The sequence below is a fragment of the Aquarana catesbeiana genome, linkage group LG06 (genome assembly GCF_042186555.1).
Source record: "Aquarana catesbeiana isolate 2022-GZ linkage group LG06, ASM4218655v1, whole genome shotgun sequence".
Taxonomy (NCBI): domain Eukaryota; kingdom Metazoa; phylum Chordata; class Amphibia; order Anura; family Ranidae; genus Aquarana; species Aquarana catesbeiana.
The window spans coordinates 380,797,240-380,814,190 of record NC_133329.1 but is presented as its reverse complement, the minus strand read 5'-3'; the positions used below and the strand labels follow the sequence as shown (position 1 = coordinate 380,814,190).

The following is a 16,951-nucleotide window of genomic DNA, read 5'->3' as shown; positions in this document are numbered from 1 at the left end:
CCACTCCCGCTGTGATGTCCGCTGGCACCTGCCGATCCTTCGTTAGAGGGCGAATGGTGATCTGCCTATGTAAACAAGGCAGATCGCTGTTCTGTCAGTACAGAAGGCATCCTGCTGTACTGAGGGGCACTGATCCATCCCCCCCCCACTGTAAGAAAACACCAGGTGCATGGTTAATCCTTTGATCGCCCTGATCTTGACCCCTTCCCAGCCAGTATCAGTACAGTGGCAGTGCATATTCTTTAGCACTGATCATTGTGTTGGTGTTAGTGGTCCCCAAAAAGTGTCAGTGTCCAATTCCTCTGCCGCAATATTGCAGTCCCGCTATAAGCTGCTGATCGCCGCCATTACTAGTAAAAAAAAATAAATAAATAAAATTTAAATATCCCATAGTTTGTACACATAACCTTTGTGCAAACCAATATTTATTGGGATTTTTCTCCCTTCGCCTTTCAGGATAGCACCTTGGAGAGCGCGTAGCTCCACCCCATCACAGGAAACACTGAGTGATAACGCCCCTTTAAAAGAAGCTGCTTCCACCATGGTATCAGTTTGTGTTTCCTCTGCCATGAAAGCAGTGCTTGGTGAACCAGATAGGCTGCGCTCTCTAAGGAGGGGGTTTTGGCAGTACCTTTTTTGTTTATTCCAGCCCAGCTCCTTCCCGCACGAGAGGGGGGTGCTCCAGTGCCCCTTCCTTCGCCGGCTTACAGGAGAAAGGGTCTGTCGGAGGTCGTCCGCCCAGAGTGCTCGGGGGCCGCGAGTGTGCTTATTGTGAGCATCCATGCCAGGTCTCAACATGTCGGCGGGTGGAGACTTCCAGCGGAGCGTAGCAGCAATTGGTTTTGGCTGCTGGAACGCAGGAGGAAGAGGCGGGTCTTCTGGCCTGGACTTCCTTCCGCTCTATCACAGCAGAAGGAGACATTTAAAGCCTACAGGCGGCTGCTGTGGCATTTGCGATGGAGGAGGCTGAGTTGTCAGCAGCTATGGTGGATGCAGGCGCCCAGGTTCCTGGCCAGGCCCAGGTAGGAGAGGTACAGTGGCGCCTCTTTCCTTTTCTGTTTCACTGGTGGGTTGTGTGTGGTGTGTGTGTGTGTGGGGTTTTTTTGTGATACCACCGCCAAGTCAGAGAGAACGGGAAGAAAATGCTCTTAGAGACCCTAGGGACAGTGCGTTCCCTTATGAAAAAAACAAGACCAGAGTTCCAGCCAGGAACAGAGCTCCCAGTCCAGTCTTCCTCCAACCACTTCCAGACCAATTGAAAGTGAATCAGAGGAAGAGAAGGAAAGTATACCATCCCCCCCCTCCATTGATTCTGAGGAAGAGGAGACGAGATCGTCTAGATACAAACTAACGCTTGAAGAGTTGGGCGACCTACTTAAGTTTCAAGAAGAAAAAACCCAGCAATTATTACGTGATAAAATGTATCAGGGGCTGGAGGAGGCTAGACATAGTCATTACTGTCCACAAAGTTCTGACCGATACAATTAAAAAGGAATGGAAAGATCCAAAAAAAAGGACAGTGCGTTGTGTGGGGGGTTTTTTTTATATTTTTTAATTTTTTTCCTAGAGCCCTTTAAAAGGTTTCCTTTTGGAGGAAGACTAAGCGTTAGTTTGGAATAAAAAAAAAAATTGGTGCCGCCTTTTCACAAGTGTCTAGACGTACTGACCTGGCATTTGAGGATATGGGCGTACTTAAAGACGCCATGGACAAGAGAGCAGATGGGCTATTAAAGAAAGCTTGGGACTCATCCTTATCTAAACTTAAGCCGGCAATGGCCGCTACAGTTGTAGCTAGAAACATGGGAGTGTTGGCTAGAACAACTTAAAGGCCATGTGGTAGCAGGCACATCTAGAAAGATTTGTTAGTCCTTCCCTACCTATCTGAGAACGGTCAAATACATGGCGGATGCCTCAGAAGAATCCATTAGGATGTCGGCCAGATCCTCAGCGCTAGTTAACTCAGCCAGGAGGGCCCTTTGGCTGAAAACCTGGTCAGGGGACTCTGCATCAAAGGTGAATCTGTGCGGAATTCCTTTTACAGAAGACCTGATGGTTGGGCTAGAATTAGAGACGGTCCTTGATAGGACGACGGATAAAAAAGCTTTTCCACAGAAAAAGAAAGTGGTGCAGCAAAGTAAGAATTTTCATCCTTTTCAGCAAACCAATAAAGAAAGGGACCAAACACAGAAAAGGCCCTGGAACCCTCAGAGGGAGAGGCAGAGGGGTGCTCTTTAGACCCCCTGAGCAAACCCCCAAAAAAGCAATGACAGTCTCCCAGTAGGTGGGAGGTTACAGGACTTCCTGCCAGCTTTGGGTAAAAGCAACAAAGTCAGTTTGTTTTGATTTTCATCAATCAGGGATTAATCGACTAGAATTTTCAGATTCCCCCATGTCAGTTTTACATTACAAACCTTCCAAGGGATCAGGAGAAGCCCTGACTATGAAGTGTCCTTTTAGGAGAATTTGATGCAACAGGGTGTCTTTTCCCAAGTCCTGAAAAATCAAGAGGGGCAGGGTTTTTACTCCCACATCTTTCTGATCAGGAAAATTTTGTCTGATTCTCAATTTGAAAATTCTGAACCGATCCATAAAGTACAAAAATATTCCAGATGGATACCATATTCTGTGAGGCATTTACTCAGATTCTACATAGGCATCCCCCAGGTCGATAGATGCCATCTCCATATACCAATCACACCCTCATCACAGAAATTCCTGCGACTAGCAGTCAATCCTGGGGGGGGATTTGGCATCTGCAGTTCAGGGCTCTGCCCTTCAGCCTTTCCTCCTCTCCCAGAGTATTCATGAAAGTGATGGCAGAAGCTTTGGAGTCCGAGACTGAATGGGATTCCAATAGTAGCTTACTTGGACGACTTACTACTGTTCGCCGACTCAAAAGATCAAGTAGAGGTCCATCTGCAAGTAACCCAAGTACATCTAAAAGGTTTGGTTTGGCTTCTGAACCTTCAGAAATCAAATCTGGTACTGTCTCAACGCGTAAGGTTTCTGGGGTACGAAATAGATTCAATAGAACAAAGAGTCTTCCTCCCTCAGGAGAAGGTGGAGAAAATGCAGTTAGCTCTGAAAACACTTCAAACCAACACAGAGGTTTCTGTAAGACAAGCTGTCTGTTCTAGGCCTGTTGACAGCAGAAATCCCAACAGTACAGTGGGCCAGGCTTCATGCTTGACCTGTGCAGGCAGACATTCTACTGAATTGGTCATACCAGGAACCTCCTGGAAAAGAAGTTCAGCATAGGGTCAAGAGCAAGTATATCACTTTGGTGGAGATCAGAAAAACGCCTCAAAAGGATTTCCATGAACTTTTTGAGTAACTCGGAGGTTAACAGATGCGAGCGCATGGGGGTGGGGAGCTCGCCTCGAGGAACAGACAACTCGGGGGAGGGGGGGGTTTGGTCCAAGCCAGAGGCAAGAAGGTCCTCAAATTAGAGGGAATTAAAGGCTATCCACCTACGCCTCGTTTCCTTCTAACAGGTTCTAGAGGAACAGCATGTCCAGGTGTTGTCGGACACCATAACGGCGGTATTATACCTAAACAAAGCAGGGGGGCACAAGGAGCAAGACCCTGATGGAATTAGCTCATCAAACCCTGAGCTGGGCGGAGAACAATATAGCCTCTCTGTCCGCAATCCAATTGAAGGGCATGGAAAACACCCTAGCAGATCTCCTCAGCAGGAGGGAAATAAGAGAAGTGGAGTGGTCTCTAAACCAGGAGTTGTTGGAGATGATCTCCAAAAGTTGGGGTTTTCCTCAGGTGGACCTCTTTTGAAGAGAGAAGAGGGCTGATGTTTTTGCATTTCTTTGGTTTGCAGAGGCAGGATCAAGCCCTCAGAGTGGATGCATTGGCCCACAGACTTACCTTTTTGTCTTACACTTTTCCCCCGTTTCAACTAATACTAAGGGTATTCGCAAAATTCAGAGCGCAGTCAACAAATATCCACCCTAATGAATCTCTCAGCAAAATCTCCCTAGAGATTGCCTGTTAGGGTGGACCTTATGTGTCAGACTGAGGTAAGCTGGATCTGGATGGAGAATCTGACCCTAACAGCCTGGTTTCTGAGGAAGAAATTTTGAGAAAAAAAGGACTATCAGAAAAGCTTATCAACACTCTTCTAGCAAGTAGGAAGAAGGTCACCAGGGCTATCTACTTCTACAAAGTCTGTAAGTGTTACAATTCCTGGTGTTCCAGCAAGAACTTTAATTTCCTTAGCGCTATTTCAGTTTTAGAATTTCTCCAGGAGGGACTGGAGAAAGGTTTAGCATCAAGTACTCTCAAGACACAGGTGGCTGCTTTATCAGTTTTTTGGGGGGAAAAAAAACCTGTCAACCCTTGATAGTCAGGTTCTTTAGAGCTATGGCAAAAATTGGGCCTAGACCTCTTATTAGTTTTCCCAAATGATTTTACAGGCAGTGGTCCCACCCTTAAGTAAGTTCTCGGTTATCGTCTCCAAGTTGCTGTCCTGAAAGGCGAAGGGAGAACACCTTAGTTGGACTTACCAGTGACTGTATTTCTACGAGCCTTTCAGGACAGCAGCCTATTTCCCTCCCTAGGTTATCATATGTAAAATATAATCCTTGGGTTTGGTAATTGTCTGCTTATATCTTCCAACATGTTGGAGGAATTCTCGGTAACAACTGATGGCATGGTGGAAGCAGCTGCTTTTAAAGGGGCGTTATCACGTAGTGTTTCCTGTGGGGAGGGAGCTACGCTCCAAGGTGCTGTCCTGAAAGGCTTGTAAAAATACCGTCACGTCTAAGGTTTTTTTACAAAAAATATGTAGCAGAATTCATATTGGCCTAAATTTTATGAACAAATATTTTATTTTTCAATTTTTCTTATTGGGTATGCTTTATAGCAGTCAAAATTATCTTTTTTTTTTTTTTTTTTATGTTTTTATAGTGCAAAAAAAAAAGCTCTATTTGTGGTTAACCGGCCGAAAGGGAGCAAATAAAATGTTCATTGTTGGAGCTTTTTGACACCTTAAGCTCTACAGAATAAAACAAACTAGAATATTTTGACTTGTTTTATGGAGTACTAGGAAAAATAAAACTTTTTTTTTCCTCCAGGTGAAGTAGACTTGCAAATGCTCTCCAAGATTCATGACAGATATCCTGGGGTCTCCATTAATAACACTATTGTTGAGCCCAACCCTGAACAGTTGTTGCGCTACAAAGGTGAGCCTGCTATCTGCCCGCCATAAAGCAGTACTAAGTTTCTTCATTCTTTTCAAGGTTCATTTTGAAGATAAATCCCATCACATTGTGTTCTGTGTCTGCAGAGCGTGTTGCCAAGACACCTGGCCTGGACCATATAACCTTCCACTGGAACAAAAAGACTTCTACAGAGTTTGAGGTGCAAGTGAAGGGGGAGAAACATGATACAAAGTATGATTTCATTCATATGATACAGGTTGGTGCTGTGTTTAACTATGAACTAGATCCATAAGTCAAAATAAAATAACTGATGGTAATAACTCCCAGTTTGAAAAAAGCCCAGCAGTAGTAAAAATTGGAAAGCAGCTCTCACTGCAATACTCTCCTTCAGTCTGACACTGTCCTGCAGAAAATCCATTCCTCCACTAGATGGTGCTGCTGTTCTTGGTTAGGGGATGGCCACTGTCATTCAACTTCCTCAGTCTAGGCTGTCGTGGACACACCCACCTGGGAGTGTGCATCACAGCAACCTGGGCTCACAGATTCTGCCACCTCCCGAAATGTCAAATGATTTTTGTATTAAATTACTGCCACAGCCTCCAGCCAATTCTTTGGCCTTAGTGGAAGCATTTGACAGGCAGTGCCACCTGTCCAACTTCTGGCAGGCCGAGTTAAAATTGCCACAACTGCAGCTGCCATCACGGCCATGGCGTCTGCACAACCCTGTCCAGCTGCAATAGTAAATTTAGCTGGGTGGTCAGGGGGTGGTAAAACCATGGCTCAACCACCTGTTTTTTACTGTCCTCTCCTCTGGCTGCCCACATAAAAGTGCCCCAAATGTTGTTGAGAATTGCATATAATTTTAGCTGCTGAAAAAGTAAGCTACATTTGTGTTTTAAACATGAACAACAGAGTCCACTAAATATCCCTGAAGACTTTGTCGTTTTTCAAAATGCGCCACCCTTCCATGTGTTCCTTGCTGCAAAGGAAAGTTATAGGTTGGGATGGTTGCCATTTGTTTGTAATTGGTGAGGGGACGCACTGGATATCTTCAGCTACCATTGTGCTATTGCTATGCGTCCCTATACCTTTGAGGAGTGGGCTCCCTCTAGGCTATATCTGCTCTTAATCTATCCATTATTATATATGTGCTCAAATTTATAGTTAGGACTGCAGTACAATGGGATGCCATGACTTGGCCGGAGCTCCTGACACATAAATTTGCAAATGTGTGCAAACTAAACGACTTGGTTTAAACGTGAACTATTAGACGGGGTCAATTTGGTTTGTTGCTGGCTGGTAAGTGATCTGGGAATTTTGTGTTTTTGTTTTCTATAGACTACAGTAGTCTACCTATTGAATGAGGTGTTCTTTGGGACCATTCAGAGAGAAATTGGGAACCCCACTGTACACCATTGCATTATAAAAATGTCTTGTGTAATTACAGATGCTGTACTATGTCGAGGATATTCCTGCCACTTTAAAATTCTTCACCAGCTTGCTTTCAGCAGAAGGAAAACTTCTCATAATCCTTGTAGCTGGTAAGATATGAGCAAAACACGCTTGTTTGTGAGGATAGAGACATACCCAGCTGGACATGGATAGTCTGGCTACCTTAACAACCTTGGCATTAAAAGTGGGCAACTGGACATCGACAGTCCAACTATCTGAGCAACCTTTGAATTAAGTGGCCAATTGCACATATAGTATAGTCCAACTATCACTATCTGAACATTGAAATTTTTACACTTTTTTTTTTTTTTTATCTTGGGTTATGATACCCTATAATATATAAGGTTGGTGTGAAGTTAAGGGTCAAGTGTTATGCTCAGGTTAATGGCTAAACTTTAGGTTGGGATAAGGAGGAGCCTAGGTTTTTAGTGTTTTGGGTTAGAGACTAAATGGGAGGAAATGTTCCATTTGCATTAGAGCCCAACTCATTAGGTTTGGGGCAGCAGTCCCCAAACTGCGGCCTGATGTGGTCGATTGCTTATCATTATCTGGCCCCCTGAAGTACTATTCCTTCCTCTGAAATCAACAATACGGCATAATTCTTGCTATTGGCACCAACAATGGGCCAATATTCCCTCCCCACCCCCCCAATACCAAAGATGGGGCATTGTTTACTCCCACTGACAGGACATTTTCCACTCCCATTGGCCAAAGTCTGAAAGGCAGTAAACTGGCCCTTTGTTTAGTTTGAAGGTTCAGAAAAAAGGTTATATTCACCTTATTTCTTACTCTGGCAGGTTCCCTCCATCTGTGTAGTTGGTCATCCAAAGTCTCTTCTCTAAGGCCCCATACACACTATTAGATTTTCTGCAGATTTTTGTCTTCAGATTTACCAAAATCATATAATATGAGGTCAAACCTTAAGAGTTTCAATTTGTATGCAATCAGGCAGGCCCTTGCACTACATGGTTTTGGTAAATCTAAAGACGAAAATCTAATAGTGTGTACGGGGCTTAAGACTCTCTGGCCGGCGGTTGCATGCTGAAGTCATCAAGTACAACGCAGGGCCAATGATGGCAAGGGACGGCCTGCAGCCCAGAGTGTCAGAGAATAGGACAGCGCTGAAGCCTCCCAAGGTGAGGTACATAGTAATTTTTACAGCTTATTCCTCTACTACTACACCTATTGGGCATCTAACCCTTGCACTGCGAGAGTAAATTGGGTAAAGGGCAAGGGTAAATTGTATTCAATTACTGGAGTTGAGGTTTAAAGCCACCACCATTTTGTTGTGAGAGTTTAGAGGGGGTTGGAAACCCGTTGATTGCGATCTACCGGTTGATTGTAGGCAGGTATGGTTAGACCGCGATCCTTCCATGCCAACACCTAGAACCAGGACAGGAGGGGCAGCATTTACTAGAACCTATCTATCTTTACTCCTGCAGCCATTGAAAGCCCCCTCTCCCTTCCTGCTGGCATTCAGCGCCTGCAGAGGAAAGGGTATCGGTATATGCCACCCCTCCTGTCACTATTGCTCCCTATTCTGGCTGGCCGATGCCCTGTGTGCTCCCCATGCCCCCCCCTCCCCCTGCAGTGCTGCCAGCTTCCTGCCTCTTCTATCCCTATCTTTATTTTCACTGTGTACTTCTAAGGTGGGCTAAGATAATTAATTTTACAGTGATATTTGATTTATTATATTTTCCTATTTAGTTAGGCCTTGCTAGTTACTTTCTTTAAAAAATGAGGGTGCCAAACCCCGGCAATCTTTGATCTTTCATGTTGTTTGGGTAGATCTTCGCCTCCCAAAGGTTGCCTACCCGTGGTTTAGAGATACAGTATGTTGATGTTCTTGAGGCATTTAACCCACCATCTATCCAAATCAGAAATTATCATTTATGGGTAGATTGGCCCTTCATTCATTTTGTCCACTTTGTCTAGTATCCATTTATGAGTATAAAATATTTGCTTTAAAAAGTATAAACTTGGTTTCACTTTCACTAACAGGGACCAGCGGGTGGTCTACGCTGTGGAAGAAATACAGCTCCCGCTTGCCTCTGAATGATAGGTGCCTGTACATCACAGAAATGTTGAGTTCAATGGGCGCCAAGTACCAGAGTTACGACCTCCAAACGGTTATGGACATCTCAGAGTGTTTTGTGGAAGGGAACCGGAATGGGGAGCTGCTTCTGGACTTCTTAACGGAAATCTGTGATTTTAAGAAAAATGCCCCAGCTGACCTTAGAGATGCGGTCATGGAGGACCTGAAGAGCTCTGGGTGCAGCTCTATACGGGACGGCAAAGTCATTGTCCATAACAATGTTCGTGTGATTGTGGTTGAGAACAAAGAGGCATCACCCCAACCATGATGTCCTTCTCTATTTCAATTAAGAGAGACTCCATATTAAAAAAAAAATATATATATATTTTTGAGATCAATAGGATTTTCTTTGTCAGATTGTGTGCAACTTTCCCAGTACCTCTGTGGCACTGTAAGCCTTTTATTGGTCATTCTGTGCAAATGTTCTTCTAATAATTACCCTGCATTTAGTACGTCAAGAGATTGTAGCAGGGTTGGATGGGAATATGGATAGTTTTTCTTGTTCAATCATAAATGTATAAAATATTTGTGCAGTTGTAATAAACACTTGCACACTTTGAATGAAAACTACCATGTTTTCTCTAATGTAGTTCCTAGTGGTCACAATGAGGTTTTTTTCCCATAAAAACCTCAATTAGGAAAAATGCATTACAGCCACTAGGCGGCGCTGATGATATGGGAACTACATATATTAGAGAAAATATGGTGATTTTTCATTCTGTTTGTCACATGCGCACAATAAACATTATAAATATAGACTCCTTAGTGTGTATTAAATTAAACTAGGTGTAACAAGTAAAATTAATAAGATTACTTAAATCTGAGATCTTTGTAATTGACAAAAGCCAACTTCAAAGGAGCACCCCATGTATGGGTATACAGTGTTGGGGGGGGGGGGGGGAGGAGAGTATTTGATCCCCTGCTGATTTTGTACATTTGCCCACTGAAGGAAATGATCAGTCTTATAATTTCAATGGTAGGTTTATTTTAACAGTGAGAGACAGAATAACAAAAATCCAGAAAAACGTATTTTAAAAAAGTTATACATTGACTTGCAGTTTAATGCGTGAAATAAGTATTTGACCCCTTCACAAAATATGACTTGGTAGCAAAACCCTTGTTGACAGAGGTCAGACGTTTCTTGTAGTTGGCCGCCAGGTTTGCACACATCTTAGGAGGTATTTTGTCCCACTCTTTGTAGATCCTCTCCAAGTCATTAAGGTTTCGAGGCTGATGTTTGGTAACTCGAACCTTCAGCTCCCTCCACATATTTTCTATGGGATTAAGGTCTGAAAACTGGCTAGGCCACTCCAGGACCTTTTTAATGTGCTTCTTCTTGAACCACTTCTTTGTTGCCTTGGCGGTATGTTTTGGATCATAGTCTTGCTGGAAGTAGAGTTGCCGCCTCATCCCTTTTAAACCTGAACACATATTAATTACACAGGTTCTGTGGCTGATTAAGGTGGTAATTAAACTCACTTAGTGCCTTACCTGCATTCAGTTAGCCTCAGAACCTGCGTAATGTGTTCGAGTTTAAAGAGATGAGGTGGCAACTCTAGCTGGAAGACCCATCCACAACCCGTCTTCAGTGTTCTGGTTGAGGGAAGAAGGTTCTCCAAGATTTTACATGACCCCGTCCATTGACTCCACGTTGTGGCAAAGTCAGCCTGTACCTTTAGCAGAGAGACCCAAAGCATTGTGTTTCCACCTCCGTGGTTGACTGTAGGGATGGTGTTCTTGGGGTCATAGTTAGCATTTTTCTTCCTCCAAACACAACGGGTTGAGTTAATGCCAAAGAGCTCAATTTTGGTCTCATCTGACCACAGCACTTTCTTCTCCCAATCCTTCTCTGAATCGTTTAGGCCTCGTACACATGCTTCGATTTTTGGAAGACCGAGCGTCTTTTTTTTTTTTTGTGGCGGCACGGTACTCGCATGTTGAAAGTGAAGAGGTTTCTCACAATACGAAAATTTTTGTGCAACAGAATAAAACATCAGAGGTGATGTAATGTGTTGAATAGTTTTTGTATGTATTCTTTAGTTTCTGAGCATGCGTAGTCTTGCTCTTATGATTTATTTATTTTTTCGAATGAAAACTGTACTAATGAAACGAAAATCGGACTTTGAGTTCACATCCAACAAAATTTTTATAGTCTGCACATCCCAGCTTTTGTCTGACGAAAAAGCGAAATCGGCTGTCGAAAGCACCGTAATGACGGTCCAAAAATTGGCAGCTTCTTGTACAAATTTTTCCATCCAATTTTCGTATAGTGTGTACGGGCCTTTAGGTGTGTGGGGTTGTGTTTTTTTTTTTTTTTGGTCAATCTTCAGATGGGCCTGTATATGTGCCTTCTTGAGGAGGGGGACCTTGCGGGCGCTGCAGAGATTTTAATCCATGGCGGCGTATTGTGTTACCAATAGTTTGTTTGGTGACTGGTCCAAACTACCTTGAGATCATTCAAAAGCTCTTCCTGTGTAGTTCTTGGCTGATCCCTCACTTTTCTCATGATCATCCTTACCCCATAGAAATTTCATGGAGCTCTAGACCGAGGGCGATTGGTTATTTTGGATTTCTTCCCTTTTGTGAATAATCGCTCCAAAAATGGTCTCCTCCTTGCTGATGGTCTTGTAGCTTATTCCAGCCTTGTCCCTGATGTCATTTGACAGTTCTTTTGGTTTTGTGAGGTTTGAATGAAAGAGATTCTGTGGACAGGTGTCGTTAGGGGCACCTTCTTACATAGACATTACTAATCTGTGTAGTGTACCACAGAATTATTGTTGGTTGGCAGGGGATCAAATTCTTGTTTTACTTAATGAACTGCAACTTAATTTGTATCATGTGTGGGTTTTTTTTTGTTTGTTTTTTTTTTTTTCCTGGTTGATATTTTGTCTCTATCATTTAAGATACACCTATGATAAAAAAATTATAGACCCTTCATTTCTTTGTAAGTGGGCAAACTTACAAAATTTGCAGGGGATCAACTAATTTTCCCCACTGTATATAGCTCATCAGTTTCGTGTTACAGAGGAGATCTTGTGCTAAAATTATTGCTCTCATCTCGGCATGCGCGGTGATATGTCATCTGCATTTTCATGTGTAGGCTCCCCGACATATGCTTTTACATTTGGGGATGAGGGGGCCTAAAATGTTGTTTTTTTTTGGGGGGGGGGGGGGGGATTTTATGTTCTTGAGTAACTTTTAATTGTGAAAAAAAAGTATTTGCTTAACTTTTATTTATTTATTTATTTTTTTCATAGGGGCCTCTTCGTCCCCTATGTGGTGATTTTTTTTGGTAACAGGTTCTCTTTAATGGAACGTTGCAGGATCTAAAAGTGACAGGGTGACCCAGAAGTGACATCAAACACGTTGCTTACAGTGTCAACAACAAGAAAGGAGGAGAGCGGACGTACCGTCACATGCTGTGTCGGTCTTGGGCCCGCAGATGGGAAAGCGGAGCCTGGAATACATGGCAGGGGCACTGTTACCAGGGGGTGTGTGGAAACAATCGGGCAGCCACCCAAATACTTTTACCTGACAGGCAGGAGTCTGCTTGACAGTTTTACACACAATCCCAGGGGCTGCAGCCACCAGATTGTGTGTGAAACCTCCTGCTGTCATTTCTGGCAGCAAAGGGGTTAAAGTAGATATCGAGACTTTTTTTTTTGTTCTTTTGGATTAAATAAGGAAGAATGAGATCTTCTGTCTTTTCCCCGTAGTCCAGGCTGCTGTTAAGCTGACTAATTTCTGCCACCTCCTGATGAACTGTTCAAAGTTTACTACAGGGGTTGGTCTTCTCACCAAACCTCCCACCCAACATCCCTCAATTTAAAAATGGAAGGTGGCAGACAGAAAGTTGTTGGGCAAATAGTAGGTTCATCCAATCAGATGCAGCCACTAATAGGGCTAGTTTAAATAAGCTTCACCTTCTGAAGAGCGATACAGAGAATAGCTTTTCAAAGTGTTTGACATGCAGTGAGGAAGTGTTATGTTGGGGGAGATCCCATTCAGATGTTTGAATCAGTCGGTGGGTACCAAACACAATAATTTTTGTTGCATTGTGACCACACCACTCCTCCACTGCCTTTGCAGCTAAAGTGGTTTTAAATTCTAAATTTTAAAATGTAGAGAAAGGACTCGCCCCATTCCATGGTGATGGTCCCTCTCAGGCCTGATTAGTGAGTTGTCAGTCCATCGATGGCGGAAACACTGACCATCATCCTTCACCAGTGAGGGAGAGAATTACTGCCATAATCCAGCCAATGAGGGAATGAAGCTGTAGAAACATGCAAACGATTCACCAACTAGAAGTAAGCTAGTCAGCGCTCCCTTACATAAGATGATATAAACAGTGTATATATGTAATAACTCGTTGGAGCTGCTGGTTTAAAGCGGCCTGTTACCGTCACCTTCACCACCTCTATTTCACCAGAACTGGGTCTAGGGTCCCGTTGAGTTTAATACCAGACAATTTAGGCACCGGACACTTGAGTATCTTTTCCAATGCTTTAATAAACGTAAATTGAAGGAAGTAGCATGAAAGAGGTAGAAGGAAAGTTGCAGGGAAGTTCAAATACCTTTTCTTGGTGTAGTATTAGGAATTGAGAGCTTGTAGATGAATGTACTCTCTCTATAGTTGAATCTTTGCCCGCCTCGATAGGTTTCTCTCACTAACCTAGCAGCCAGTACGCAGCACGAACAAAAGTCTCTGCCACAGACTTGATTGGAATAAAACCCGTACGATCCTCTGCCCCAGGATGTATTGGTTTACGATGGACAGAAAACACAGCACTAGAACCTTTTAAGCCGACCCGGCAGTACTATGCGATAGGATTACTTTAGGATACGTCCTCCAACTGAGTCACCAGGCCCCTCTCCAGACCAGCACTCTGCATGATCCTTCCATGACGGGTCTTCCCCTGGGATCTTCTGAGTTTTCCAGCTTCTTCCCTCTAGGACAGACAGCCCAGGACCATTCCTCTGCCGCTGTGGTAGGCCCCAGACAGGCTTCTGGGCCCACCCACACGCTGCAGCGACGTGGGCCTCCCGGACGGAGGACCACAAGGTAGTACTCCTAGCACATACCTGTCGGCCAGGAGGGCCAGCAGGCGGAACAAAACGAACCCTAAAATATGGCGTCTGTCCCATAAATACCCTCTCCCAGAATGCAACTCGGAGGACCACCTCCACCAAGTTATCTCCGGGACAGAGGAGCACCCATACACTTCAATGTGTTGCCTTTCCAACACTGACCCATGGCGACAGCGACACCCACAGGCACAGTGTGAAACTACATGCAACACAGCCAAGCTGGAACAGAGGCTAAATCTGACTATGTATAAACAGATAACCCACTAAATTTACCTATAAGCAGTAGATTGAACATATACCAGTGCTACATATATATATATATATAGTGTGTGTGTGTGTGTGTGTGTGTGTGTGTATATGTATATTCACTTACTGCATGTGTAGGTTAACAGACAGACACACGCAAAAAGGTAAAAGTCCATAATCTGCTGGAAGGTGATAAACAGAAGGGAACAGGGGCCAATTCGATGATACAGCAGGTAGTGATTAGGGAAGGTACACACAAGCTGGCAGCTCCTGTGGAGGTATGGGATCCCTCAGAGACAAACGAAAGGAGAAAAGGGTGCCAGGCAGTGGTAATTTCGTCGACTAAAATGACTAAAACATTTTAATCAACTTAATGAATACTATTTTAGTTGACTAAAACAATTGAGATAACTAAAATACGACTAAAACTAAAATGTCATTTTAGTCAAAAGACTAAGACTAAAACTAAATAGAAATTTGACTTCAAAATTAACACTGGTCTGTAGTACATGTTCATACCTCAATAGCTTAAATAATAACATGAGATTTTTCACTCCAGCAGTATATAATGAATTTGAAAATTGTAGAGAAATGTTAACTAATGCATTACAATTTAATTACACCCATTTGATTTCAGACGACTAAAATGAGTTTTAGTCGACTAAAATGTACTTGAGATTTAGGCGACTAAATACGACTAAAACTAAAACAATTGCAGAAGACTAAAATGGGACTAAAACTAAAATGCCATTTTAGTCTTAAGACTAAGACTAAAACTAAATCGAAATCGAAATTTGCTGCCAAAATTAACACTGGTGCCAGGTCAGTGTAGATAAAAAAAAAACAAATTAAGTATCCACTTCCATCAAAGAAACTTGTATCAAACAGCGCACCACACCACCTCTGCACGCAGCACGCAAGTTTCTTTGACGTAAGTGGATACTTAATAAATTGTTGTTGTTTTTATCTACACTGACACCTTTGCTGCCAATGTGCAATCTGCTGGGTGTTCAGTGTGCTCCTGCACCTTTAAGAAGGGTTGGGCTCCCTCCAGTCATCTGCCCTTCATCTATCCATTAGAATACATGTGCTCCCACTGTGGAGACTCTTCAAAGTTAGATTTAGGGTCTGCAGGATACAGGGTGCCTTGCCGTGGCCTGCAGCTTATGCATGTATTTGCAAATGTGTGCAACTAAACCCCTGTTTTTAACGCACACTGTTAGGCAGGTTAATTTGGTTGGTCGCAGGCTGGTTGGTAAGTTGAGCTTGGAAATTCTTTGGTTTTATTTTACATGTGTTTGCCCTTCCAGTGCTCCTTGCTGTGAAGACCAGTTATAGGTGGGGGCAGTGACCTTGTTTTGTGTTTTTATCTACACTGACCTGGTGCCCTTTTCTTTCCAAGCTGCAGAAACAGGTGAGCAGTTCCTCTGTCCTCTAGCATACCTCCCAACTTGAGAATGAGGGACATTTCAGGGAACTAGTTGCCAATGTGGGTGTGGCCAAACATGATAGTGGGAGGGTACATGGAAGGCAGTAAGAATCACTATGGTACATGAAAAAAAGGAAGGAGGGATCACTATGGTACATGGAAGGCAGGAAAGATCACTATGGCACATGGAAGGATCCCTATGGCACATGGAAGGAAGGAAGAATCCCTATGGCACATGGAAGGCAGGAAGAATCCCTATGGTACATGGAAGGCAGGAAGGGTCACTATTGCACATGGAAGTCAGGAAGGATCACTGTGGCACGTGGAAGGAAGCATCACAATGGTACATGAAAGGCAGTATCACTATGGCACATGGAAGGCAGGAAGGAAGGATCACTATGGTACATGGAAGGCAGGAAGGATCACTGGCAAATGGAAGGCAGGAAAAATCACTGTGGTACATGGAAGATAGGATCACTATGGCACATGGAAGGCAGGAAGGAACTATGGTACAGGGAACTGAATAAAAAGAGAATACACCGCTCCAGGCTACACACGGGTGCAATCGAGTACCAGGTGCACACCTCGGCTCATCACCGTCCACAGCAGATTAATAACAACAAAGTACTAGCACACTGGATTCTTCGACTCCTTGGTGAATGCTTTATTGTCAAAAGCCGGGCAAGTGACAGGGAATGCAGTTAACGCGTGTCACAAGATATATCTTGCTTGATCACAACTTCAAACTGATCCCCTTGGCAGGCTTTTTAAGACGTTACCCTGAATCAGGGCACACCCAAAGACACCTGCACCAAGAGACCAGCTCATGCATATAATTAAAGAGGAAGTAAACCTTGATGGGTTTTACTTCCTCTTTTTCTCGCTGCAAAGCCTGCAAATGAAAAGCATAATGGGCTAGTATGCATAGCATACTAGCCCATTATGTGCCACTTACCTGCAAAAGAATCCAGCTATGTCCCCTGTGTGGGCAGCGTCCATCTTCTGGCCCCTCTTCCTTCCGGGCTGCGAACTCCGGCTCTGTGATTCGCCTGAGCCGTGTGACGTCACTCCCGTGCATGCGCACAGGAGCCGCGATTAACGGCACAGGCTAGGGAAGAAACGGCACTTAGTTTAGTTTCTTCCCCACGCATGTGCCATTGGGGACTACAGACTACAAGTGAAATATCTCCTAAACGGCGCACGTTTAGGAGATATTTCCACTACCTATAGGTAAGCCTTATTCTAGGCTTACCTATAGGTAGAAGTCCAAAAAGTGGGTTTACAACCACTTTAAACATCTCCACTGATAAGTTAAGAACATTTCATATATTTAAAAGGGCAACAAAAGAAACCAAAATTTAGGTAACCTAAATAAAAACTAAACGAAAAGCAAAAGAGAAAACAAACACGTAAATATCATAAGCACACGTGTGTATACATGATAGATGAGACCTGGACCAGGACCGT

At 43.6% G+C, this 16,951-nt stretch overlaps 1 protein-coding gene across 4 annotated transcripts in view; it reads left to right on the top strand.

Moving 5' to 3' along the window:
• LOC141147124 (histamine N-methyltransferase B-like) overlaps positions 1-9,454 on the top strand; it is a 29,294-nt gene extending 19,840 nt beyond the window's left edge. For all 4 annotated transcript variants that reach the window (XM_073634249.1, XM_073634251.1, XM_073634250.1 and 1 more), the window contains 4 exons: positions 5,088-5,195; positions 5,300-5,430; positions 6,622-6,715; positions 8,628-9,454. In XM_073634249.1, the coding sequence (XP_073490350.1) occupies positions 5,088-5,195; positions 5,300-5,430; positions 6,622-6,715; positions 8,628-8,989 (695 nt within the window). In that variant the 3' untranslated portion in view covers positions 8,990-9,454. The remainder of the gene's footprint in view (positions 1-5,087; positions 5,196-5,299; positions 5,431-6,621; positions 6,716-8,627) is intronic.
• Positions 9,455-16,951: the final 7,497 nt, after the last annotated feature.